This window comes from Corvus moneduloides, chromosome 8, assembly GCF_009650955.1.
Source record: "Corvus moneduloides isolate bCorMon1 chromosome 8, bCorMon1.pri, whole genome shotgun sequence".
NCBI lineage: Eukaryota > Metazoa > Chordata > Aves > Passeriformes > Corvidae > Corvus > Corvus moneduloides.
The window spans coordinates 5,610,771-5,637,799 of NC_045483.1; the positions used below are offsets into that span (position 1 = coordinate 5,610,771).

Below are 27,029 nucleotides of genomic sequence, written 5' to 3' on the forward strand. Positions count from 1 at the left end.
TTCAGCTGAAGATGGAGCTTGCCATTAAGAGGCTTGAGCCTCTCAGTCAGAGAAGCAAAAATACTGTTGTATGAAATATGGGGTGTGGGGAAAGACAACAAATAATTGCTGCCAGTAATGAAGACATTCATTAAACCTGATGAAATCACAGTATCACAGAATATTCTGAGTTGGAAGGAGCCCAACCATTGAGTTCAGCTCTCAACTGAATGGACCATATGGGGATTGAACCCCCAGCCTTGGTGTTATCAGCACCATGTGCTGACCAACTCAGACAGAAAGATTCCCATCAATTCCAGTGGCTCTTTGATCAAGCCCACCTTAGTTTTCCCACCTCTGTCAAGCAGTTTACACAAATAAACCACTCACTCTGTCTCTCAGTTCCACAGTCAACACCAGCATGACAGCGGAAGTGCGTGCACCAGGATTAATCGCCAGGAAATCTGGATTGCGAATGTGCAGTGGGAATATTTTAAATTTTTTTTTTTTAAACTTAAATTATTAGGTACCATGTTCTTAAACACATCCTTTCTTTTACATTTGGCTGCCAGTTAAAATAACAGTGCATAGAAAGGGAACAAAAAGCAAAAAAGAGCAGGGAGACAGACTGACTGGCTGACTGACAGATGGGCAGGTGTGCTACACTTCTAGTCAAAAAACTACCATTACTAGTAGTAAGCTGCTTTCCATTCCCATAAATTACACTTGAAAAGCACATGGCCCTGGATCAATGCCTTTGGTGAGGTTTCCCAAGCACAGTGTTTGAACAGTTGCCTCTGTGGCCAGTCACAAAGGTATTCGGGGCATGGTGGGCTTCCAAACTACTTCACACTGATCACAAAAGATGCCCCACCACCATTTCCCACACTTTCATGTGGTACTTGTGCAGCCCCAGGGGAAGGGCTGCCCACACCATAACCCTGACCACCACCCTGGCTAGAAAAGGAGTTTGCCTTTATCTTCTTAAATGACTTTCAACAATGTCTCTGTGGCCAGGCCAGAGGACTGGAAAAAAAATCCCTCAAAGAAATATGAAAACTCACCTCAGAAACGCCCTGGGAAATTCGGGGAACAAACATTTAGTTGTTCTCATTTTGTTCTGCCTCAGATGGGAATGACAGAACTGGATGATTTGTTCTCAAAGACCGTAGCTACTGAGATTTTTTTTTTATTTGGGACTTTTACGTCCAGTCTGAAAGTTTTTAACTGAAATACCAAACTTATTTTATGTCTAGCGCTGTTATTTAGACTCCTGCCTGGTGACATTCTGGGTAACACATGCTGAAAGAAAATTTCAGTAGAAGTTGCAATTTGAATGTTTAATGTTATGAAATCTACAGAACTGTTGCTGTTGTACATAGCACAAAATAAACATCTCGATTCCAGGAAACTAATGGAGACATCTTGTGAATCACTTTCTTAAGACGAAAAGACTTCTGCAAAACTACTCTTTGATTTCTAAACCAGCCCAGGTAGACAGCAAAGCAGCTTTCCTTTTTCAAGACTAAACTTCTACCAGGTCAGTAAGCAGCAGAGTGCACAGAGCCACCAGCACAGTCACTCTGCGAGCGCATATTTAGGCAGCACACGTTACTGACAGGCACATAATAAAGCCATTCACAGGGATTACTTACTCTGCATGCTGTTCAATAGTCACTGCAAGTCCTAAGCATCCCAGCCATTTTATTAGTGAATCCTTTAACAGAATAGCAGATGCTATTACTTGTTATTACTTCATTGCTAAATTTTCTTAGGTATTTTTCTTTCTCCTGATGTTTTGAAACCCCAAGCTTCAAGTACAACAGAACTCCACACTGGTGAAACTCCACTTATTTTAGATGTGTTTGTCAATCCCAGCCTTTAACAAAAATTGCACAATAAGCTCTACCACCAACATAAGCAATCAGAGACAATAATATACTGAAAAACATAATCAATCCTCAACAACTTTAAGGGGTACCACTGACCTGTGACAACACTGCTAAATCACCACTTAATTGGATCTTTTGCTCAACTATAAGTGGCTTATTTGTAATAATACAGACACTGACTTTGCCTGGGTTTATATTGACAGGCTGATTTGACTGCCTGCTGAGTGACAGCCCCCTCTGAGTGGGCGTGAAGGAGCTGATCTGCTGAGTAAAATTGATATGTGGAGTGGCAAAGAGATTTTAAAGTCATTTAGAAACTCCAAATGCACTGAAAGTAACTTGTGCAAGAGGGGGATTGTCAGTAGCAAGTATTTTTTTCTCCTTTTTGACAGAAGTCTGCAGTACCAAGGATCCCTTCATACAAAATTACTGGGATGGATGCAGAGGGTGTGGCAGCTTGTGTCCAGACACAAAAAATCATGAACAGTCTTACTTAGGTCTACAAAAACAACAACAACAAAAGGGCAATTTTAGAGAGAACTTCCACTTCATTCCTATGAAAACTGGGTTGTCATAGGGAAAATATGTGAAAACTTTTGCAGTTTTAGAAGTTATTCTAGTATTTGAATTTTTTCAGTTCATCTCTTTTCTTTTCCTGCTCATTTCTTGGTTTATTTTCACACTGTGATACGAAAAACATCTTACCCTTATGAAGTGTTTTTCCCCTATTTTGTTTCCTAAATTTCAACGTACAGCCACAAATATCCAGCAACACAAAATAATGGTGTTCAGATCTGCAGAACAAGAAGCCCAGACTATCAGCTCCAAAGTTGCTGAAATAATTTCAGTGAACAGAAGGCAAAATTAACAGGAACTTGAAGTAGGGTTGCCTGTCTCATAAGCAGTGATAGGGCATTTAGATACTGAAAACATATTTAGACAGTTCTCACTTGGAAGAGGATTCTTCTACATGTTGGATCTGAAGAAATAAATGAGTAACTGAGATCCTAATGCTTGCCTGAAGCCCTCTCCAGCACCCTTCCAGCCAGGTGCTGACCCACTAAGACATTTCTTTGCTCAAATATATCACCTGGATACACTGAAATCTAATCTGGTCATCGCATAAACTTTAATACCAGACTGCCACACGGCAACGAGTAACTCTGGTGTGGTAAAGCAGCCTCACAATCACATGAGAAACCATTCCCTAGTTATTCTGTCAAGAACATACGAGGAGGTGAGGTGGATGAGGCCAGAAATAAGAACAGTGCAACAGCTCACGCTGCCTCTTCTCGGTTGGGTGACACCACCTTCCCTCTGTGTGAAGCACCCGCTCTGAGGCCATAAATGTGAAGGGATGCTCAGACATGGTGAAAAGGATCACTTATGGGGCAGCCACTTAGATTTGGGTTGCCCCTTCAATTCTACCAAGCAGAGTAGCCTCTTGTGCTTGTACTTTCATGCTGAGCTCCAGAATGGGTAGGGCAGATGCTGTATATGGCTTTTTGGGGCACAGATATTTGGAGCAAGCTGTGGCTTCACCAGCAATATTCTGTGTCCATGTGCATGGATAGACAGCTCCTGTCACCTCATCAGTCAGTGCAACAGTTGCTGGGAGTTCTCAAAATACAGAATTCAGGATTGCTGTGTGTAATTATCACTTTAGAGATGGGTAGCTTCTCCTGTGAGAGTGAGATATGGGAACACTAAGCACAGTGCGCAAGGCTGGAAGAGAACCATCAGCTAAGGGTTAACAGCTCCATTCCCAGGACTGAGGCGCACTGTCTTCTGGGTCCTCAGCCCAGGAACTCTACAGAAGACAGGGATTTCCTCTTCAGCAGACACATAAAATGTACTTCTCTGAAAGGAAAAGGGGGAAAGGGATGGAAACGAAGAGCCACATGGCTGATCTGAAAGGAAAGCATGCTTGCAACGACACTCAAACATTAGAGACATTGTTTGAGTGCCGTTCATCCTTGCAAAAATATTATCCTCGTCTCGATGCCAAGGTCGGTGAAAGTATGGGCTACTTGCCATGGAAGTGCTGGGTATTTAGGCTGGACCTGTCATGGGGCTTATTTACTCTCTGCACCCAACGTTTCAGACACACTCAAGTGTAGTGTTCATGTCTTGGCAGGAACTTCTCATTCATGCATTTTCTCCTGGTCCCCTTTGAGGAGTCTTCCTCCTCCGACATTGCAGTGGTTGAAATTTCATTGCTTGCTGAGAAAACCAACACTGATTAATTTCATCCTACTTGCATGGAAGAGGTAAAGTATGCAGGTCTCCAGCCAGGGACAAGGAAATCCCTGCTGCTTACATGCCACATTGAATAAGCAGCCCATGGTTGAGGCCATTGGACTTCAACAGTCTTCATTCCACCCGCAGGAAAGAAGCAATTATCCGTAGCAGCATGGGGAGCAAACAGGAAGTTGCAACACATTCACTTTTGATTACTGAGTATTTTTTTTTTTTAAGACATAATATTCCACAAGGAAGAATTCAGCTGCAGTGTTACGTCGACGCACCCCAAATTATTAAAGGAACGTGATTGAGGTTGCAAAGCTAAGCCTCAAAACCTAGGAAAAACCTAAATTAAAGTTGTTGGTGCAGCCTGAATGCCACTGCTCACTGTGTGTGCATTCTGGTACAGTCTTTAATTACATCACTGCAAACTGCTTTTCCCACAGGGCCTTTGCCTCATTCAGCGCACAGGATGGACAGTGCTTAATAATGAGCAGCTATTCAGTGTTTGGTCCTCTCCTCTGGTTCAGTGTGTGGCCCTGGACTGTATTTACTGCACACCAGTCAGGCCTGCTCTGAAGACACAGTAATTCATTTCCCCATGGACCTTTCTGTGACATTCTCCAATGCAGCCTTTGAATACCTCAAGTGTATTCATGGATCCATTTGCACCCCACCTCTGGGGGACAGAGAGCCAGTTTTGCAGATGGGGAACTAAAACATATGAAGATTAAGGTAAAAAGTACCCACTGACTGGTGCTACTTGATTTTCTGTGTATTTAACTTTATATGCTGTTCTCTGTGTCCAAAGCCAATCTTCCATTTGCTTCAGTTGGACACGTTGGTAATCGAGACTCAAAAATCTTAAGGCAACTACTCAGAAAATGGAAAAAGCACAATTAGAGGCCAACTGTGAAAAACTAATTTTAAGTGACTTGCCTGTCATCACAGAAGATCTATCCCTGTTCAGTTCCTTAGTATGCTATTCAATTGCTTTGGCTCCGAGACCATTTCCTTTGATGCTGCAAATCCCCATTTAAATTTATCACATACCTTTTTACCTCATGCAATAAATGAGTCAGCCATTCTAGGCTCCTTTATTAGAAAACCCAGTTCCACCCCCAGACTAACTCAGGCTATTGAACCGACTGCATTAGGGCTCCTGGGGAAGACAATTAATTATTTGACATATACTGAAAGATGAATTTAAGCTGCATAGGCAGCCTTAATTCAAAATCTATTTTAGGTGCTCATTGTTTTAACACATATTTTTGCATGCTTAATTTCCTAAGCTTTTAAGGAACTGAAAAACTGAAGAAAAAAAACAAACTCCTGTGGACCAATGGAGAAAGTCTTCTTTGGAAGAGCTTACACAAAAGGCTGGGAACTTTCGACTTGGCAACTTGAAGAATGTTCTTTCAACACAGCTTTTCTTGAGCTCTTTCCTACGCTTTCTTTGAAACAGAAACTCCATCACGCTGCCACTCATAGTGATACCCATACCAGCAGCACTGACACAGGGGTGTTAGTGTCTCTGCTGGTGCTGTAGGGAGCTGGGAAAGAAGCTGTAAATTGTGTTAGCTGATCATCCTCGGTTCTACAGACTCTGCGGACTGTGATTCCCCTATTTTTTCTTTCACCTTCTCTTCCCAAGTTTTGCCATCTTCTCCAGCAGTACTGCTCCTCCACTCTACTTCCTCCAAGATGAGCAAATTTCCTCCACTTCTACAGTCAATTTCAATCTCTCTAGACTGTGGGTCCCAAATCCATCTGATCCCAGCACTTGTGTCCCATGCTTACAGTGTGCAGCAGTAGAAGTGGGATATGGATTTATTGCACACTGGCAACTCTGCAATAGCTCTCCAAGTGGACACCCTTTGGGAGACACCTGCAAGACTCTGAGTCTCAGTTTGAAGTGGCTGCTTTCTTCCACTGGACAGAAAAGCACGCAGAGATCCTCAAGATGGGGTCCTTCCCTGAAATGTACCCTAAATGGCCTCTTCCATTTTTGACTGAGAGGATGAACAGGCAGATGAGTTGCAGCAAAATACTGTTAAACTTTCTCAACTCCCTCAGCAATGTGCAATGAAACTAACATCCTCTGAAACTGCAACAGATTTCAAACTTAGCCTGGATATTTAAGGAATAGCTACTTCTTTGTCTTTCTGATCAATCTTGGCTTCCACCTTCAGACTGTTAGTGTTAATAAAAAAAAATTAAAAAGAAAAAAAAAGAAGAAAAATTGTAGCACAGAAAACATCCATCATGGAAAATTTCAGTCTACGTAACTCTGGCAAGATCTTAATCTTATAATGTGCAATATTGGACAAATTCAATAATGGATGGTGCTACCCAGCCCACCAGTAACAGCATCCTTTACTCAGAAGGTTTGGCTCTGGGAGAAGTGTTGTTATTATTTATCATGTGTTACAGGGCCAGTTCCGTCCTGCCTGCTGGTGTTTGGGGACCTTGACTCGGGAGCCTCACTGGATGCTGACTGGAAAACTCTCAGAGGATGCTATCTTTGAGGGTCATATGGGAACCAAAACACAAGCAGCTTCTTTTTCCAGAGTTTCGGCCTAAATAGATAAACATAAAACAGCAGAAGATGAGGAAAAATAAGAGTGACTGCATAAGACTCATGCAATGTTTTGTATAATTTTATGATTTGTAATAAATAATTAAGCATCTCTATCAGCTTATCAAGGACTAATATTACCTTACTTTCCTTGAATTCCAGTCAGTTCTTACATTATACATATTCCACATGAGTGCTCTCTTCTTCCAATACTTCTGGCACAAATCTGAGCCTCCCTGGTAAGGACTCATAAGGTTATGAATGTCTGGACAGCCTGAGTAATGAAAGGCCATTTGGGGCCGAACCATTGACCACAGCTTTAACTTGCCAGGAAGCATAAGACATAAAATGTAAATTAGGTACTAATAACCCATTTTTCTTCTAAATCCTTGGTACAGATGCGCAGCATGAAGTACAGATTATGTTTTGAGAGAGATTTTGGAATAATTTGCAGTTAAAAATATTGCATGGGACCTTGTGTTGTGGCCTCAGAAGAGACTGAATTGTGAGTTGTTACTGCTGCCCTCGAACCCACTTCAGTCAATGGAAAATTTCATTGGCACCTGGATTTGTTGCTTTGGGTAGCTGCCTAGCTACCAGCAAAACCCATCACATAATACTGTCATCAGGGAAAGAGGAATGTGCAGTCCAGTAAGCAAGACATGCATGGAAAAGTACATTTCTCCCAGCATGTTTTGCAATCTCCATGCTATTCCCTCCCCATCTTCCTTTCCACTGATCTCATCTGTGGAGATGAAGTCAAGAAGAAAACCTAGGAAGTAGCACTTGCAGGGCAAGATCATTTTACTGTCTGGGCATGACCAGCATCATCCCTAACACAGCTCTGACCCTCTGGATGGGGCCAACCCCATGTGAAAAAACAGATGTACAGCTGCAGTGTTCCTCAGTCAAGGGATCTGAAGGCAGCTTGAGGTTGGTTGGGCATGTTTAGTTCCCATGTGAATTTGCCATTAGAGCTGTGGTCTTGGATTCTGCCAGCAACGGTGTGCATGAAACTGTTGGGAAATGGCGCTACACGTTATGCAAGTCACAGCACAACATTTCTGTCATGCTGCTTTCAGAACATTTACAAAGACATGTCCTTCATGTGTGAATTCCAGCCTCCAGCTGCTTCATGGAAGAAGGCTGGAGCCACCATCCCCCCCTCAGAAACTATTGTTCTTGCCCTGTTCATTGCAACCCAGCTATGAGGAAATGACCAGCTTTTCTCTTTTTTATCTCGGCTCAGGAGTATCTAAAAATATAACCTGTGGAACTCGCTTCTTGAATTAATTATGCTTCAGGTAAAAAGAAAATAAATGTACTTGGCCTTAATGAGATCTGCAACTGATTCTCCATCTCATGGCACAAATCCTTTTTAGGCAAAACCTGGATTCTTGCTATGTTTCAACGGGTCAGTACACCTGACATGGCTGAGTCAAACCACTTCTCTGCAGCTCAACAATTTCTACCATTCTTTGCAACTAGAAAATAAGATAATTAAATCAATACTTTAAAAAAATAAATAAATACCTGGGTTTTGGCATGCAAAGAGGGGAAACCTGTGGCTATGCCTCTGATACAAGACTTAAAGAGAAGATAGGAGTAGATCTCTACTGTATCTCTGCAGAACTGCCTTGCTGGAATAGATACCTTCTCCCAAAGAAGCAATGCATGGGAAAGCAAAGTCATATCTCCTCATTCACTCTTAATAATTTGTAGCATTATTACTAATAAAGATTATTTTACTGTGCTAATGGGTAATCATGGCACAGGACCAAGAATATATGGAGTGGAGCATGGTGCTAGGCACTGAATAAACACAGAAAAACAGGGCAGTCCTACCCTGATGAGTGGAAAGGTTTAGAGAATGTGAATAAATACTCATTGCTTTTGGATGCCTGTCAGAGACACCTTCCAAGTCTTCTCAGGTTCGACCACTACTATTGATGTAGCAAAAGAGAACCATGACTTAAACAGGGAAAGCAGGAGACTCCTAAAAACACATGTTCTGGCAAAACAGAAACAGACTAAACAAGCCTCTTGAAAAGATATGCATTTGAGAAACTACCCTGATTTAAAAGATCTGGCTTTTTATCCTTCCCCCACTGAGTGGACCTGTGGTACAGCAGCACACTGGAGATATATCATGTGATAACTCAGGGACACTAACGCTGTAGGAAAAGCAATGATAGTGCAAGAGCAAGAAAATAAACCTTGAGATTACAAAGTAAAAAACAAGAAAAAGAATCCACAAGGTCTGGTCTAGTGCACACTATCATTATTGATGTGAATCATGACTTTATGATTCTCAGAGGAGGGTTGATGGGCCTCTCCATAAATCAGGTCTTAAGGGTATATACATTACTAGCAAAGGACAAGCACCACAGTTTGCTTTCACTTAATGATCCAGCAGTGGCATTTAATTGAGCAGAATATAAACACCCAGGCTGGAATTTGGCCAGGACACTACATTTAACATCCTACTCTAAATAAGAAACGCCATATAGGCCGCTGTTTCCAAGCAGAGCAGAGACAAGCTAAAGTAAAAGATCTCTTCTGATAATCCCTCTCACAACAAACTTCACAGACCACAATTTACAGTCCTGGGCAACATCAAGAGTTGAGTCGACCCTGGCTGCAACTGCCAAATGTGGTGGAGCACTTGGAGAACATTTGCTGTGGATGAGAGCAAGTGCCTTTTGTCTTGGAGTGTCCCAGCTAAGTCCCCTGGGGGAAAAACCAACCAACCATCTGCATGAGGTCTCTCTTCCACCCTGTGCTGTTGGCCAGGTTCCCTTGAGTGATCATCATGCTCTCAAATGAACTCACTCATAAATGTGACGACAGTCTCCCCATTTTTTGGATGTTGGGCTTTAAGTGAAAGGAAATCAGGGTGTTTGGAAAGTATTCACCTTATCCTCAGCCAAGGACCAGGAGAATTTTCTTTCTTCATTTTTTAGGAGTGGCCAAACCACTTTTGAATCACACAGTCAACATGGTGAGCATGGCTGACTTGCCTTACTTTCCCCAGAATCAATCCACACTGTTCAATGACAACAGCTTGTGCAAATACTGGCAGGAAGTCAGCAAAAATGTGACAGAAGGAAGATGTAAAATTTCTAGCACAATTAAGAAAACTGGTTTTGGTTACTCTCGTCAGTTGAGACTGATTAGATCAGTAAGAGTGGCCAGACCTGGCTCTAGTGTGGAATAATTTGCCTGAGTCTCTCACAAATGATATTTCCACTGAACAGACCCAAGACAATGCTCCCTTTGCCTTAGGTGTCTGTGTTGATCAGTCTGATTTCATCCATCCTGTCACCTGGTGCTGCCCTTGGCACAGCCTCACTGAAAAGTACTGTAGTACATTACTCAGATAATTCCCCTCTTCATCCATCATTGTGAAAAGTTTTACAAATGTTGCAAAATACTCCAGGAATTCACACGAAGTCCCTGGATTTCAGTGGGAACTGTTGTACTGTGGAGTTCTCCAAATCAGATAATTCATATAATTGAAATGGTCTGCTTCTTTTTTTTTCCCAATTCAGCATTCTTGTGAGACAACATTTTAATTTATCTTCCTAAGTTTTTTATCAGATTTTCCTGTATTCTTCACTCCAACCTTCCCATAATTCTCTGATTAAATAACTGAAAACACCTGGAACAGACCATGTCTTTCAGCATGTACTCAGAGGAGCCCAATGACTTTGAAAAGCTCAGTAAGCAAGGCTAGAGCTTTAAAATTTCCATGTAGGTATTCACATTTCAGCTGGAATATATTTGGGTTCGTAAAAAAAATATAAAAAAATACGGAAGGTAAGAAATCACTGATTAACAAACTGTTACTGCCCACAGTTAGGGCAGAGACCACCTTTTACTTGTGTCTGGGATCAGATCATATCTCACAGCTCTCCATCAGTCCAGCTATACGGCATTGACTTCATTTCTGGATCCCACAAGTCTCACTGTCCATGAGTAGCTGGTAGCTGAGTCCTGGGTAAGAGCAGAGGTTTCAAAGAGCTACAGTAGGTCATTAATAATAAGAATAAATGCTTGAGACAATGCCTTAAAACAACCTTTCTCTAAAATTAATAGGGGCATAAATTTCGCTTGCCGCAAATTAGAGACTAGGAGGTCCAAGCACGATCCATTTTCTAAGCATCCTATTTTAAAGTAGCATAGATCAACACCATGAAATGACAGTGCATGCACACTTCGAAATAACAAATGCCTGCCAGGCTATGCCAGTTGCAACGGGCACTGGCATGAAACACCCTGGCACGTTCCTCTGCAGGTTGGGGGAAGCCTTCCAGAAACATCAGCTGCTCCTGCTACTTCTCCACAAGGCCATGCTGCCACTCTTTTCAGGCTGCTCCCATGCCCACTGCATTAACCACATGCAACGACACTTGGAAATCACAGGCTGCTGGGCAAGGGCCCTGGGCAAAGAGCTTTTGGGAACTCAGTCAAGAGATCATGAGAACTTCCACCAGTCCAAAACCAGAACGTCTGTTGTGGTGCTGGTTTTGCATTTGATCTTGCCTTTTGATGATGGGTTTTTATGGTGGTGTTAATGTTCTCCTACTCATTTCATGCTGCCTGGGAGATTAATTTTTATATTCACTTTCCCTTGCCCTGAATTAGAGCAGATCTTTTACCATGGCCATGTTCTCAGACTCTTTAACCCCGATCTGTTTGATTCCAGGGCTGAATACAACCCAGAGTCCACATTCCTTGTGCTGACTGATAACTTCTTCCAGGCCACAGATAACTATTTGCCCACAGCAGTTCTCTCAGATAGGTCAGCTATATTTATTACAGGACACTGACCACATGGCCTTCCCCTTCTTCAGCAACAGAAGCCGCAGAGCAATGCCAAGCTCCGATTCTCTGACCCCAAGGACTTACTTCCATGGGAGATCCGCACCATTCCTAGCTTTATTTCACATGCAGAGCTCTGACAGGACATCACATCTGGACAGCACTGGATACAGTCTAGGGCACCTGAGTGACAGGCCAATCCAACAGCATTCAGAGAGATAACTGGAGCTTTTAAGCCTGAGGTGGGGAATAAAACTGATTTACTTAAACACCCTGAAAAAGTCAGCATTTATGAGAAACCAGATTGAAGGAGGCTGTTCTGTCACTCAGGTTCAGGGCTGGGTTGGATTTGCCAAGTGCTTTTCTCCTTATGGCTGATGAGAAAACTGTGGGCTTGACATTTGACTACGGGCCTCTCTGCAGTGACTCCTGCCTCTGCCAGCCTCCGGCGTGCCGTCTCCCCTTTCAGATGCATGAGAGCAGCAGGATGCTTTGCAATGGATTTTTCCTGCCAGGTGCCCTGCTCGGCTGTGCACTGCACAGGGTTCCCATGGCTGTCATTAGCTGGGAGCTGAGCTCCAGCTCAAGTGGAAAACACCACACCATAACAGCCTAAATATCAGACATCTGCTGTCCCCGTGCCCCGGGCCATGCCACTGCAGTCACTTGGAGAGCTCGGGATCAGCTTGGCAGTGTGGGCTGGAGCTCTGCAAACACTCCTGGTGCAAGGGCTGCCTCCTCTGGAATGCACTGCCCCACTTCAGCTCTAACAGCCTGGACTTCATAACCCTCCCCCAGGTCATCCTGTAGGGTCCATCTGCTTTCCCAGGCTCTGAAGGGGGAGGAGAAATTTGGGGAATTGTAAGGCTGCTGTAGAAAAGGCTTAGTTGTAATGCAGCAGGAAGAGCTTGTGCCTAGACACATTGGCTCAGTGGGTAGAAATTGCAGTGATATTGAGTAAATCTGCCCAGAAAGCAGAATGGGGAACTGTTACTGAGCTGAAGAAGCAAACACTTATTGACTTACTGGGACAGAAAATAAAGGATTTTTACAACCTGATAAGTAAAACTGTTCTGATTAAGGCTTAAAGTCTATAAATGGAAAGAAACTAGCAGGAAACATAAAACTTACGGTGCTAAGAGGAGGGAGGGATGGGGAAGTCTGTTACGGGATTGTTCCAAGAGCCTACTTAAAATATTCAATGCTGATCCCTCTGCCTTCTAGCTCCTTAAAAGAAATCACTTCTTACATCATGCCATTCAAAATGAATTATGCTTTCAATTTTCCTTGTTTCCTGCTATATTCATATTAAACCATTACACTGTATGCATGAGAGAATCCAGCAAAAGCAACTCATCTTGCTGCATGCTAGGAATGGTTTTCTTCAGATGGCTTTAATGCTGAAGACAAAGGTCAGCAATTTACCCCAAACAAAGCACTGGAATTTAATCTTTCCTCTGCTTGGGAGCAGCATGATTCCACAGCCTTCACGGTGTTCTTCAAATACATTCCTACTGGAAAGCAGGGCTTTAAAAAACCTTTTATAAAGCTGGTTTTTTTTTTTCCCTGAGAGACTTGAAGCCATGAATACTGTATTAGGGAGCTGCCAAATTATCTGCAGAGGACCTCTACCACTTTACCTCTTCCAGAGATTCTTGTTTAATTAACGCATTCCACAAGCTGCAGGACTCCTCACAGCTGAAGATTTCTTCTGATCCATGCTGGAGGATGAGGGCATGGACAGTTCACATCAAATCCTGCAGCCCCCTGACCAGCTTTGCCTTGCATGCCAACTGCACAGCCTGGAAAGGCATCCCAGAGCAATGCATGAAACCAGCAAACTGCACTCTGGAATTGGGAAGGAAGGGGAAGACAGCTGGAAATGTGCATTATTTAAAATGCTGTAGGATGAGAAACAGATGCTGGCATGGCATTTGTGGAGTTGAAAGTCACCCAGCTCATGCTGCCAGTTGGCAAGCCAGCCTGGTATCAAACCCACAGCTATGCAGAACCCACCACCACAACTGGCACCCAGGCTGGCAGAGCCGGCCAAGGGCGAGCAATCCTGGTCACTGGAATATTCCCTCTCTTGCCATTGTACCCCCACCCTGCACCAGAGCACAGAGAGGGAAGTCAGACTGCACCTGCCTGGGAGGTACACACGACATCTCCCTTTCAAGGGCTATCTATGCATTACCTGTCACCAGGACTTAAATTTGCTTCAATGAAGGGTAAAAAAGGCAGGAAGAAAAGCAAAGGGGTGTGTTTGCTGTCTAATTTGTCTTGATGACCCACATCTCACAGGCAGAGCCTCCAGCTGAACTTCCAGTGCCTTCTCTCTCTGAGGCAGTCAAAGGAAAGGCTTTCTGATCCCTTCCCAATGCATGCTGTAAGTGGGTGAGTTGGCAGCAAGATGAGATTCCCTTCCTTATTGCTGCCTACCAAAAAGGGAAACCCTGGAAAACTGCCAGATCTGAGGACTTGTTAGGGAAATACGAGTTTGTTGATGGGAGGCAAAAAACAGATGAGGCAGAATTCCACATAATTCTGCCAGCTAAAGCATTGTTTTGACTTGCCTCAGTAGAAGGAAGCTATCAGCTAATTTACACGAAGCATAAAGGCTTTTGGGGAGATGTGATTTAGCATCATCAGCCTCCAGCAATGAGTGAGACAGAAGGCTAAAATCATAGAATCATAGAATAGTTTGGGTTGGAAGGGATCTTTAAAGGTCATCTAGTCCAACCCCCTGCAGTGAACACTGGGGTTTAGGAAAAAACTATAATCTGTCCTTGGGGATGCAGAAGGACAAGTTTTCTCATAGGATACGAACAAAGAGAAAATAAAGGAATATCCCACCTATGCTATGAGTCACAGTGAGCACTAATAGAGCACTCCATAGATTTCAGAGTCTATAGGTGCTTTACCAGGAATTGGTTGTGGGTGATGGTTACTTTCCACGTACTTCAAGGGTGCTATTGAGAGAAAATCCTACCCCTTTTTTTGAACAGGGATGGCAGGTCTCCATCAGAGCTCCTTTAGGATTTGGAACAGAGACCAGTGAGTGCCAGAAAACTTGCGAAAACCACATGGCTACAGGGTGGATCCATGTCTTCCCTGTCTCTGTGCTGGCCCTGTTGTAATCCCAGTCTGTGCTAGTGCACAGAGCCCTTTGCAGAGCACAGTGGGAGTAACCACAACCTTGTGTGACCTTTGCGTTGGCAGCTCCTCTGCCAAGTTTGAAACTTTGCATTGCCTCCTTTCACTCCTTAAGATCTCACCTAAACAAGCTGATTTTTAACTCACAAGAAAGGCCCCCGGCCCCTGAGGAGACTTTGAAGTAGATTCTAAAAACGACGTGAGTCCCAGTCATAGGACTTGGGGCTGACCATGGCAAAGAACAGGGAGAAAAGGCTGTAATTCTCCCTCGCAGCTCTGACCACTGATTCATAGTCACACTGGCATAGACAATACTGACATAGACAGTATTTTTAGAAGTTGGTTGGGCTTTTTTTTTCCACAAAAGATAATGAGGTTATGGCGCCCCATGGACACCCACAGTCTCCTCGGCAGTGATGAAAGCAGCCTTAGAAGGAAAGAGTTTCTACCTTAGAGGAAGAAAGTCTCCATGGAGCTAAGGACAATCATGAGGTCCACTCCCAGCACTAGGGCTGCTTAACAGCTGCTCTTTTCATACTGGCTCTTCTCCTCCCACAAGCAGAACAAGCCTTGGGAATACTCCCACTAATGATACAAAGTGGATGTATCTTTCTTTACCTACATCTTTTCCCCCCAGCTCACCCACTCGCCTGTCCTCCATTCCCCATCCTCCTCAGGCACAGACTTGGGCACACAGAGGCCTCCAGGAGCCAACAGTGCTGTTGTTCCCACCCCAAGGACAGGTTTGTTCCCTCCCATGAGGGGCCCAGCCTGTCACGAGCACAGAGGTCTTTCCCAAAGACTTCCCACCTAGTTACTCATGGTCAGGCTTAGCAGGTTCAGCTGAAGAGATCTGAAAAGGAAATCTGAAAAGGATCTTGCTTGAAGCGGCAGGGCTGCCAGTTGGCTTTGGCTGCTGGAGAGCCGATCAGCATAAACATGTCATACTTTGCTACATTAAATCAAATATTCCCTGGTATTCAGTAAGCTCCCCACCACACTTTTCTCTCCTTTGCATTATAGAGTCAGTATTGGACCTTTGAAGGTGTCCCTACTTCCCTTTTGGACCTCTCCTGAAGCTCAGTGTGCTGAAGTCACTGCTCATGAAACAAACTATACCCACTACAAATGGTCAAATGTGACGAACCTGGTGGTGCTCAAGTGCTGAACGTTGTTTGTTTGGACTGATCAGAATAGTTCTGAAGTGACTTACACCAAATTCTTCCTGTGCTTCATGTTTCTCCATAAGCCATGTTTACAAATGCCAAAAATATTTTGAACCAGGAGTTATGAAAGCCTGAAAGCACTTACTTATAGAGAGCTGTTTCAACATTGCAAATACTTGTATGTAGTTGAGCCAGGTCCTGTTGCTCATGAGAACAGCCTTCACCAATCTGTCAACACTGACCTAACTCGTCCAAGAGAGAGCTCAGAAAATCAGTGTGATGTGGAGAGACCTTCAAAGTGCCACTGTACAAACAGAAAGCTGGTGCAGGGCTGGAGGATGGTGAAATCTGGCAGGTACAAGGAAGTTTGTAACCATCTGCACAGATTACATTTTTGTGTGTCATTTAATACCACAGAGACTTCCCATCTTTTGAAATTAATCAATAATTGTTCTGGAAAGATAAAACCCTTCACACTTTTCTTAATATAATAAATTGAATTGTAAGTTAAATGTCTTGGTCCATAACATATTTTTTAAGGATTATAGGAGTTCAGACTATTTGTTGAACCATTTTTGCACTGGCTTTACCCATGCCAGGACAACAGGGAGTTCTTAAACAAAATCAAGTATCAGTCTACCATCCTGCCCAAACTTGGGAGATATTTTCATAGTTTGCATTATACTATCCTGCTCTATGATTTTGTTTCCCTTCCCTACATTGGACTTTCACTCATCCTTTCCATTAGTCCAGCTAAGAGACAGTAGTAGGGCAGAGAATATTTTATTTTACTTGTCTTAGAATTCCCTGGCATTAGTTTAGCATGGTAAAAATGTGATTAAGAAGTAAATAACACTGCTGGCACAACGAGGAGCTCTGTTCACAAATGGCCTCATAGCTCCTGCTTTGATCCTGCCGAGTGTGGCTTCTATTTTAATAGCAATATTTAGGAGAATTCATGGCCATGTCCTGATTTCTGACCTACAGAGTACAGAGAAATATTTCAAATTATCACCTCCAAGTGTTTTCAAAGCAGCACAGAGTGATCACCTGAAAAATAAATGGAATCTCTCAGCAACTTCAGGGATTTAGCCAAACCACTGAAAAATGAGGCTTGTAACATTCCACATGTGAATTCCCTCATGCTGTCTTGAAATCAGAATTAAAAGATAGGTGTGGGATTATCTTAAAAACACTCAACCTCTCTTTTCCTTGAAAGCCAGAAACCATGAGCACAAGGACAACAACGGACCATATTTCCGCTAGGGCACTTTCCCTGGTGCATGACTGTTCCCAGAAAAACCTAAAACAAAGCCCAGCCACAATCCCAGAGGCCTCTGTAGCAACCAGCAGAAGCCAAGTCAAAATAACACCTCCTCTACCAGCTACTCCAAACGAGTTCCTTTCCTCAAGAAGCATTAACTTTGTGTAATCCCATCCCTCCCTAAAAGTCTGAGGGTGTCCCCAAAGGTGAGGATTTCAGGCTGTTCACTTCACAGCATCCCTATAAAGTAGGTCTGGTAGATCTTTTCTCCCCCCTTCTCCCCGCTGCAGCTCCCCCCTTCCACTTTAAGAGGGCTCCTGTACAGTTTAATTTGAGGGAAACTTTCTCACTGACTCCAGCACAGCATAGCAGAGCCAACCAAGCTTTGTCCTGCCACCACCTTCCCATCACTACCAGGAGCAAAGCTACAAGAGAGTCTGGCAGGGAGAAGAGCAAGGTTTTACCATAAATGTAGCCCTAGCTCTTATTCCCCATACCCAGCAAATGCTGAATTGGTTTTAAAATAAATTTCCTTAACAAGTAAGTACTACTATTTAACAGGACCCGTGAGCACTTCTATAGCATTTTACAAATGACTGCGTAAGTATTAATTAGCCTTAATGACTCATATTACCTAATGAGATAATGAAAAACCCTGCAGCTCACAATACCTACTTCTATTTTCAGCAAAAGATGAAATGGATCTTGTAAAAGGATATATTCTCTTCTAATTCCCTTCCTACATATCCCTGTAAAAACGTTGGAAAGTAATTCAAAGTGTGCAAGTCGTGGCAATTTTTTCCTTCTCAATTTGCAAAGGCTAATGCAGTCTTTGCCACAAAACACAAATACAGAGATAATATTTGTTCCTTAGGAGGCTTTCTATTGAAGGATGACTGGTGTGGGCTCACTTTTTGTTAAGGAAACGTGGATTTGCTGTCCGATCTTTATGGAGAATAGCAACGTCTTTCTTGCCTTCTTTCTGGGTTGCCCCTGCCAAGGTAATACTTAATGGATTAAGTCTTGTGAAATAAATTCTGTAAATAGAACGTGGACTGAGATCATTTCAACTCATTTCCCCTGCGTCCCCTTCCCGTCCTGGAAGCTGTCAAGCACAAGCAGCCTGGAAGCAGCCTGTTCTCCCAGCGTTAGTCTTGAGTCTCACTAGATGCATAAAACAGCTTGTTTTTCACATACTTTCTGTGATGGCATTAAAAGAAAATTGCAAGGAAAAGAAAAAAAAAAACCCAACCCTTCTCAATTCCACCCATAGCTATAAACTGGATACAGCTAATCTTGCAAGGGCACCAAACATTGCTCTGTTTGTCCACATTTGAGCACTAGAAACCTATGTTTATGATGGAATTACAGTTGAATCTGAAGGATTTTAAAGAAAGGAACTGAACCAACTGCGGGTTTGTAAACAAACAATATGGTTTTGACGCCAGCCATATCATTTCATGTGCTGGAACTGTTTCTATCATGTGGCCAGTTCCTGCCCCTGAAGAGTATCTAATTTAATTTAGATGTATTCACGATACAGGACAGGACGTCAAGTCCAAGAAACTACAGGGTAACTCTGCAGGAAGGTCTGTGCTGGAAAGATTGCATAAGCTGTACTTCGAAGGAGCAACAGAGACCTTTTGGCTTGAGGAAGAGAGGGGAAAGTTGTGTCCACTGCAGAAGAAGGAAAAAAGAAAGTGAGGGGAAGTGAAGTGCATGGTGTCAAGGGGAAGGACTTTCTTTCTCCTTTAGAAATGAATCAGTTCGAGGTATTTTTCTGCATTAATACAATCCAAAAAAATCTGCATAACTTTTTCCAGAGCAATAAATCCTATCCACAGCTTTCAGCAGTCCTTCCAACTTTGTTTTCAGTTCTTCTTGGGTTCCTCTCTCTGCTCTTTCTGTACTGGCCTTGCAGACAACCACCATAGAAGATAATTCATCCCAGGAGATTTTCTGTTAGGTACCACTCCAGCATCCATGGCATCACTCACAACAAGCCTTCAGGTCCCGGTGACCCCGGGTGTGATGCAGAGCTCCTGCAGCAGCCCCACTCCCTCCCCTGAGCACCTGGGCTGCAAACAAACACCCAGGTGAGGGGCTGGCACTTGGGTGATGGGAGACAACAGCAAGGCATGCCTTCTCTGCTGCTGATAGTGACTGAAATGTGTCTTATGTTGCAGGTATCTAAGGGCACCAACGTGGGATAACTGCTTTTCATACAGGGCATGATTCTGACTGCTAAAAAAAAACCCCAACCTGGCATCAATTGATTTTAAAGGGATGGTTAAAAAATCGTTTTGGAACCTACATGTTTACCAGCTTGGGCCTTAAATGATACAAATTTCTCTAGAAATATATCCCAATTAACAGTATAACAATGATACAGTACATTGTCATATTTATTTATTTAAATATTTTTACTAGACAGCATTTTCTACTCTACCAATTCCAGTTCCCCAGGTTTCCAGAAAACCCAGTTCCTTCCAGAAGTGGTGTAGAGCTCTCTGCTGGGTACTCAGCTCTGGCTGTACACACACACCCCCAACCAGCATCTTCCCAACACGGCTACCCTGATCCCTACACATCTGGAAGGAAAAGAGGAGTTGGTTCCCCTTGCGGTTGTTTCATGCCATGGAATCCCGACTGCTTGTTGAAAAACTATTTCCAATGAAAATGTAAGGGCTTTTTCCAAGGAAAGCGAATGCTTTCTACCAAAAAAAAATTTCTCAAAAACTTAAGCTCTGGTTTTAGCCAAAAACATGAGACCAGCCTTAGGTGTAGGATTCAGACCAATACTACAAGACAATCACAGAAGTTATAACCAGCTGAGCTTGGTTATTTACAGTGGAAGGGAAGCTGCAATTCCTTCCTTTGATCTATTTGTTGGCTTCAGGATTACATTTCCCAACCATGCTTTTTAATCACTGTAAACACCAGAGGTGAAGAATTTGGTGGAGAGAAAATTGTCTGCTTCTTTGTGTTTTTGATCAGGCCAGGCTTTGATGCCTTCTCTTTCCCAGTTCCAGTGCCTGAGCTTCATATACGACACCACCACATGATCTCAGGCTCTGGGATCCGCACATGGAGTGTATTTCCTTGCCTCCATCTCCATCCTCTGAGGGGATACAGCCCCAGGGGTGATGCCATTCCCAGTGAAGAGGGGCACGGTGCCACACAGTTATCCCACAATGGACACTGACAGGCCATGTTGTCAGTCTCTCAGGGACAGCATCCCTCCTGAGCAAGCCTGGAAACTCACACTTCGCTTTTGCAAGACCCCTCACCCATGAGTTTCTCTCTGCAGTGCTGGAAAACCTCTGGAGTCAAGAAACCCGAGAAACAATCACTGGTGGGAATTCCTGAAAGATGTGCCAGCACTGTGCAGCAGGGCAGGGATGTCCAAGCTACCTCTGAATGAGATAGCAGGGGTACAGCAGGAGGCTCTCTGCCACAGGATGGAGCTCAGTGCAGGTTGCAAAGCATTTCTAGGAAGATCCACAAATACTCAAGTGTCTGAATCCCATTGCACAGCCTGCACCACCAGTAGTGCCTCCAGGCAGAAAAACTGCAAAGTGACTGAAAAAAAATCATGTAGGTGAAGGCCTTGATCATGTCTGAAAAAGTGCAATACCCAAGAGACTGAGTGGGGGAGAAAAGAGCCAGCTTTTGTAAAAAGTGAGCATGTGAACTCTGTGGCTTCAATTTTGTCCCACTTACTCTGTTCACCAACTCTACAAAGTGTTTCTCACACAGAAGCGTAATTTTAACAACACTGAAAAGAATGTGCCAGGATTGGAAGCTCAAGCTGCTTTTACCCTGGGTAAATGGGATGCAAATGCCATGTAAGAGGTTAAATGGCACAGGAAGGATTATTTTTATTTCTAAACCAAGAATGGCCAAATTGGTACTAACAGCATTGATCTTTCTGACTGTGAAATCTCACAGAATAAAAATATTAAGAAGAGAAATCCTCGGAGTTCTCTTCTACCTGAGCATCATGCACAACCAGAAACTGCTTTACCACAGGAGTTAAAAGTTTTCTGCAATAATGCAACAAATCACTCTATGCAACAAACACAGACACATTCTGTGGCAGCTTCCCCACAAGGTTCAATCTATGGGGGGAAAAAAATCTTGATTTATTATATAGCATTTGGACAGTTGCAAATGAAAATTTGCCAAAGATCAGAATAATCAACTCTTTCACCCAGGCAGTTTTTTTATGCAAGAAAAAAGCACAGAATGGGTCTGAGCAAAATAAATAAAAATTCCACACTTTTAACCAACAGAACCTTTTGCGTCATTCAGAAATATTTGCAGACATCCAGAATCTTCTATCATCACAGACACTCTGGCCTTTAAAATTACAACTTTTTCTTTACTGATTTTTGTTTACTGATGGCCTTTAAACTGGTGGATATCTCTAACTTGTGGCATCTCTTCATGTCGAGTCAAATGCAGGAACTTTCAAAGCTGCTCCTTGCTATTTTTTTCTCTTCCCTTGAAACATCTCTCTTTTGCTAAGCTGTCATCTGTTTTAAAGATAGCAGAACCCCATCTACAGCAGCATCCATCACATGAGTCATGGTAACTATGCCTCAAACATCAGTTTTTATCGATTGACTGGGCCTCTGGTGCCAATATGGAAATCTTCCAACCTGGAAAGGGCCGGCTGTTTTAATACAATTAAATACAGCCAGGAAGAGGGCTGCAAATGGAAACATGCATTAGCCATTCATAGCATACAAGCCTCTCTCAGAGCCCAGCAAAGTGCAGCATCCCTGCTTCCCTTGCTTATTTAATTAGCACACAATGAAGGCCACTGAATTTCCCTGCAAAAGGTGTTGCGTACTTTGGACAAAAAAGAAAGGAGAAAAGAAGTTGCTTTTAAGTCCAGTCCAACAAAATAGCTCCTTGGCTAAATGGCACTTTTAATAAAGATGTTTCCAGAGTTTGTTTATTTATCAAAAAGCAGTGTTTCTCTCGGGTGTTTTGAATTTTATTTCTGTGCACAAGAAGGAGGGGAAAAAAGGGCTTTACTAAGCAAGTCTTTCAGTGAGACACCAGATGATGGATAGTCAAACACAGAGTCTCCTGTAAACACAGAGGTAACCAAAAGGTATGAACTGACTCATAATTGTGTCAACACAGGTCGCAGCCCCTTGGTTTATTTCAGCCTTCCTGTTTTTCACAGATTTCTTTTCACACTACACTATTTTTTTTAAGACACAGACTCTTTTCAGTACATCTTAGCGGGGTGCAAAAGCACACACGTTTTTACACCAAAATGTGGGCATCTATACACACATGTAGGCTGTGCTGCCACAATTACAACAGCAGCATTTTCCATCCATAGCTTATGGCTGCATTAAACTAAGCTGTGCAGTCCAGGACTGCTCTAAATCAAAAAGTCCATCCCATTCCTGCCTCCAGCCTTTCCCCAGAGGCTGTTGAGAAGCATCCAGAAAAGAGGAATACAACAAAACCTCAACAGCCTAGTGCTCCAGTTCATCCAACCCTCTAAGACTCGCGGCGATTTTTTTTTTAACCAAAGTGGCAAGACTCTGTCTGATGGAAAATGCTGGGAGGAGGACAGGCAGCAGAGAGGTCTGTGATGAGCAGAACCTGCCTGTAGTTGTCTTGCTCTCTAAACAAATTGAATTATGCTGTAGCCTTTTCCTTGTATAAAGTTTAGAACCATGGTTTGGGTTGGAAGGTTGGAAAGGCCATCCAGTTCCAATCCCCTGGGCAGGGACCTTCCACTAAAAGCCCCATCCAACCTGGCCTTGGAGGAAAAAGCCTTCCTGGGCTCTCTATTTCATTACTAGCACTGACTAGAAGGTTAAGAAATTGTTAGGGGAGGGATTGATGTGCAGACACTGCAAGACATTGAATCACCTGCAAGTCCCAGAGCAGCTGAAGGGCCAAGAAAGATGTTTCAGTACATTCCCTGTACCTGTGGAGACACTTGTTCTCTGAAATCCTGAGATCCTTTTAAAGGACTTGCAGAAAATAACAAATGAAGAAGGGTTAAAGCCAGGGAAGTTGTTGTGCCTCAGCAGAGGCAGTAAAAGAAGCAATTTAAGGCCAGACTGCAGTGATCAGTACTTGTTCCTGGGTGTCCATGGAGCACAGAGCCCAGTGCAAGGGATCTGCAGTGGATCTGTCCTGAGCACCTTGGATCAACCATACACACGAAAACAACTTAATGCTACAGACCCACCCATCCAAGATGTGTCAGACACCCTGTATGAGCAAGGAGACATTTGGACAACTGTTTGTCTGGGATGTTTCAACTTCAGGTATTTACTGAAAATGGTAGAGCCAGCAAGGACAGGAGACCTTACTCAGGCTGAGCAGTGCCTCATTCCTTGTGTAATCACTTCCAGCTCAGTGGGAAAGCGACAAAAATCAGAGTCACAGAACCAGAATTTGGACCTTATTTCCCACTGTGGAAAAGGCAGTTGCTAAAATTCTCAGTTAACAGGTAATCACTGTACTGACTGAAACCAAATCCACCCAGAGATCCCACAATGGCCCTTGCCTGGTTACATCACCAAATCATTCACCAAAAAAAGAGAAACAAATTACATTAGGATGAAGCTCTCACACACACACACACACACAAAAAAGCCAGAAATAGCATTTCAGAAGCAGAAATAATTGGCAGAAAATTTTTTAAGACTACTCATTTTAGGATAGCACACCTTTGTAAAGAGAGAGCATTTAATCTGGAGCCATTTTCCCCTTAAGAAACCAAGGCTGACAGAACAATGGGGAGAATTCCCTTCAGAAATTACAATATATTAAGTCAGATTTGCTTCCAGCAGGTTCTGTACCTTCAGAAATTGGTCAGGCTTTGTATGTTTGTCAACTGGGAAAAACCTATGCTCTGTTCTCCTGCTTTCCCTCTTTTCTTTACCACCTTTTAGCTCTACAACAGAAGGTGAGAGAAGAAAATTTTACTGAAGGAGACCATGAAAAGAGTTACAAAACATTCCACATATTTTCTCTGCATAAACATGCTGTGGATTTCTAATGTAAATAGTGCCAGGGCACTGTCACTCAGACCTCAGGAGTTCACCCCAGTTAGACAAATTATGCTGCCTGTTATCTCAGTTGTTACAGATTCTTGCCTTTCATTCATTTCTTGCCAGTGGCTGGATTTTATGTGTAGAAGAGAAAAGGAGCCTCAAATGCTGAAGTTAACCTCTTGTGGTGAGACCAGTAATCCTGGGCTTTCCAGTGAAGAATGCAGAAGGAGATAGCTGCTAGCCCTGTCTGCCAAGGCAGCAGTCAAAAGAATGCTGAAATTTGGCACGTATGAGCAGGAGAAATGCAGTGCTACAGAAATTTTACATGTCCTGTAAAAAACCTGTGTTAAAGCAGTGTTGCGGCTGTGAAAAGAGGATGTTGCTGCTGAGCAAACCTGCCTGGCAGAAGCAGTGGCTGCTGCTTCAAACATCATCTCCAGACTATAATTAATGCTAACCTTCAACTACAGTCAGCAAGTCTCATTTCCTCCCAGATAAGGTGATACTTATTAGAAGGGAATACAGGATGTGATGAGGGGATTCATTTCTGAACATGTTTTTACAGCCAGGACCAGTGTGGCTGGTGAGACTGAGTGAAAGCCCCTGTCCTACATGCCAGGTATTGCCCAGATGTGAAACCCCTTTGGGTCCTGGAGCCTGTGTATGGAAAACAAAGGGCCTGGATGCTGCCAGCCCCAAGCCCTGCCTTGCAAGTGCATCATTCCAGTCTCTCCTTCCTGGTCCACAGCCCCTTTTAGGAACAGAAAACGCTGAGTTTCCCTGGCAGCACCATGGGAGGAATGTGCATTGCATGCCCACCTGTAAACTGATTCCCTGTAATGATGAGTGCCTTTAAGGCCATTCTAATGAGCCAGTTCTGATGGAATGTTTTATTTGTGCAATACTTCCAAAGAAGGGAAAAGCTCTTACCTATTGTTCTTCGGAGATCTTCACACTGGCTAATGTGAGGGAATTTCAGGATTTCCTTCCACTTTTTGCTTTTGCCTTTGCGTTTCCCTCCACCCCCTGCAGAGAGAGAAATACCAGGATTAGATTGCTTTGGGGGCATAGTACCACAGTTCCACCTAGAGTTTACCTGCCCAGTCACAGTTCTTATGGATACCATTAATAATTAAAGCTGATATATTGTGGGTGATGCACAGGTAGATCCGTGGAAGTGCTCAATGAAAGCCTGGATGGGGCCCTGAGAAACCTGGTCTAGCAAAAGATATCCCTGCCCATGGCGGGGGGGTTGCAACTAGATGACCCTTAAGGTCCCTTCTAAGCCAAACCATTTTATGACTACATGATACCAATCAAATCTGAGCTTGTTTGGGCTTAGAACAGACCAAGGAGGTGGCATCTGGCAGAAGATCAGCTCACTAAAAGTTGGGAGTCCAGGCTTGTGGCCCACCAGGTCCAGTTTAGATGACAGCATCGCCTCTGCCCCAACCAAGAGTCATTCCACACAAACCAAACAATCTCGTAAAATTAGAGCTCACACCTTTTCAACACAGATATCCACCCCCATTCTGGTTTTGGGACAAGCCCTGATTCTATCCCAAAGGAAGTGCTGAAAACTAAAGATCAAAATCCCGTTCCTGCCATCCCCTCCCACCCCTCGCATTAGGGATCCTGCCGACGCGGCACTACTGCTGCTGTTACACACTCTGGTCACTGCTGCTTCCACAGGAGAACTGTGGGAGAAAAAGAACAGCTTCATGAGGAAAAAATCTCTTATTGGTTCTTTCTTCTGTTCCGCTTGGAGAGGCTGCACAGTCAGCGGAGGAGGAGTATCCCCCTGGACATGACAGCCCACATGCAGACCGGGATTCTCCGAGTCGCTGTATTTATTGCAATTCAGTCTCTGCACACAAAATCTGATTCACTTGAGTCTATTTTACATGCACTGGCACGCTGAGTGACTAATTCAGAGCTGAGTTAATTCTGTAGAGGGGTTGGTAGAGTCACAGTTGCAGACTGAGAGTGTGTTGGGTCCTTCACGACAGCGCAGGCTAAATTAGGAGAGCACTGACTCAAAAGGTAGCAGACCACCAGAGAGAAAACAGGAGCCTCGGAAAAAAATTACAAGTATTACTCTCTATGGGGCATTTCTGATCGCACAGTGTCACCTTTGGCACAGGAGTGCTTCTTTAGCATCTCATCTTTTATTCCTTTGCTTTTGGTGGCCAAATGGTTTTTCCATCACAGAGTCTTGAATTATTTTAAACTTCTTATTGACAGGAACTGATTGTATTTTTACAGTATGCAATGTAGAGCAGAGATATCTGCACTGGCCATACATGTTTGGACTATCAGGAGTACAGCCCTGCTATCCTTTCCAGGAATTAGACTGCAGGAAAGCATGAAGAGCTGTGACTGCCTCCCCACCACACAGTATTTTGCAACACAGACGTACCCCTTATGTCTGTAATGAGTTCTGCTTCAACCTCTTGTCTTCAGTGCATCCCAACCACTGCTGCTGAAGTCATTTCCTTTCCCATCCCTCTGCCCATAGCATCAGAGAGCCTGTCTTGCTCTCTTGGTCTTGCATGCTGAGGGCCTTAAGTAGGCTGCAAGGTGCTGGGAAGCATTTTGTGGGCTGGTGAGAGCACTGTGATCATCTGTTCACCAACTCCTGAGCACATCTGTTCACAGATGGCTCTGCTCTGGCTGCCAGTGGCCACAGAAGTTGGGTTCAGCAGCCCTAAGGGTCTTCACTGGCTTTTATGTCCCCAAAAGCCCAGTCCTGCAATCCTGCACAGTGGCTCCTGCATGCCAGGCTGCCACCTCCACTTGGTCCTCTTTTCCTTCTCTTCCAGGGGCATTTTCCTTCAATGCTCCTGCCCTTATGCCTCATCACACTGTACTACACTTCTCTCCCTG

At 43.6% G+C, this 27,029-nt stretch overlaps 1 protein-coding gene across 1 annotated transcript in view; it reads right to left on the minus strand.

The window, feature by feature from the left end:
• The window catches only part of GRK5 (G protein-coupled receptor kinase 5), a 155,291-nt gene that overhangs the window by 67,683 nt on the left and 60,579 nt on the right, over window positions 1–27,029 (minus strand). The window contains exon 2 of the mRNA XM_032115881.1: window positions 25,074–25,169. Coding sequence (XP_031971772.1) covers window positions 25,074–25,169 — 96 coding nt within the window. The remainder of the gene's footprint in view (window positions 1–25,073; window positions 25,170–27,029) is intronic.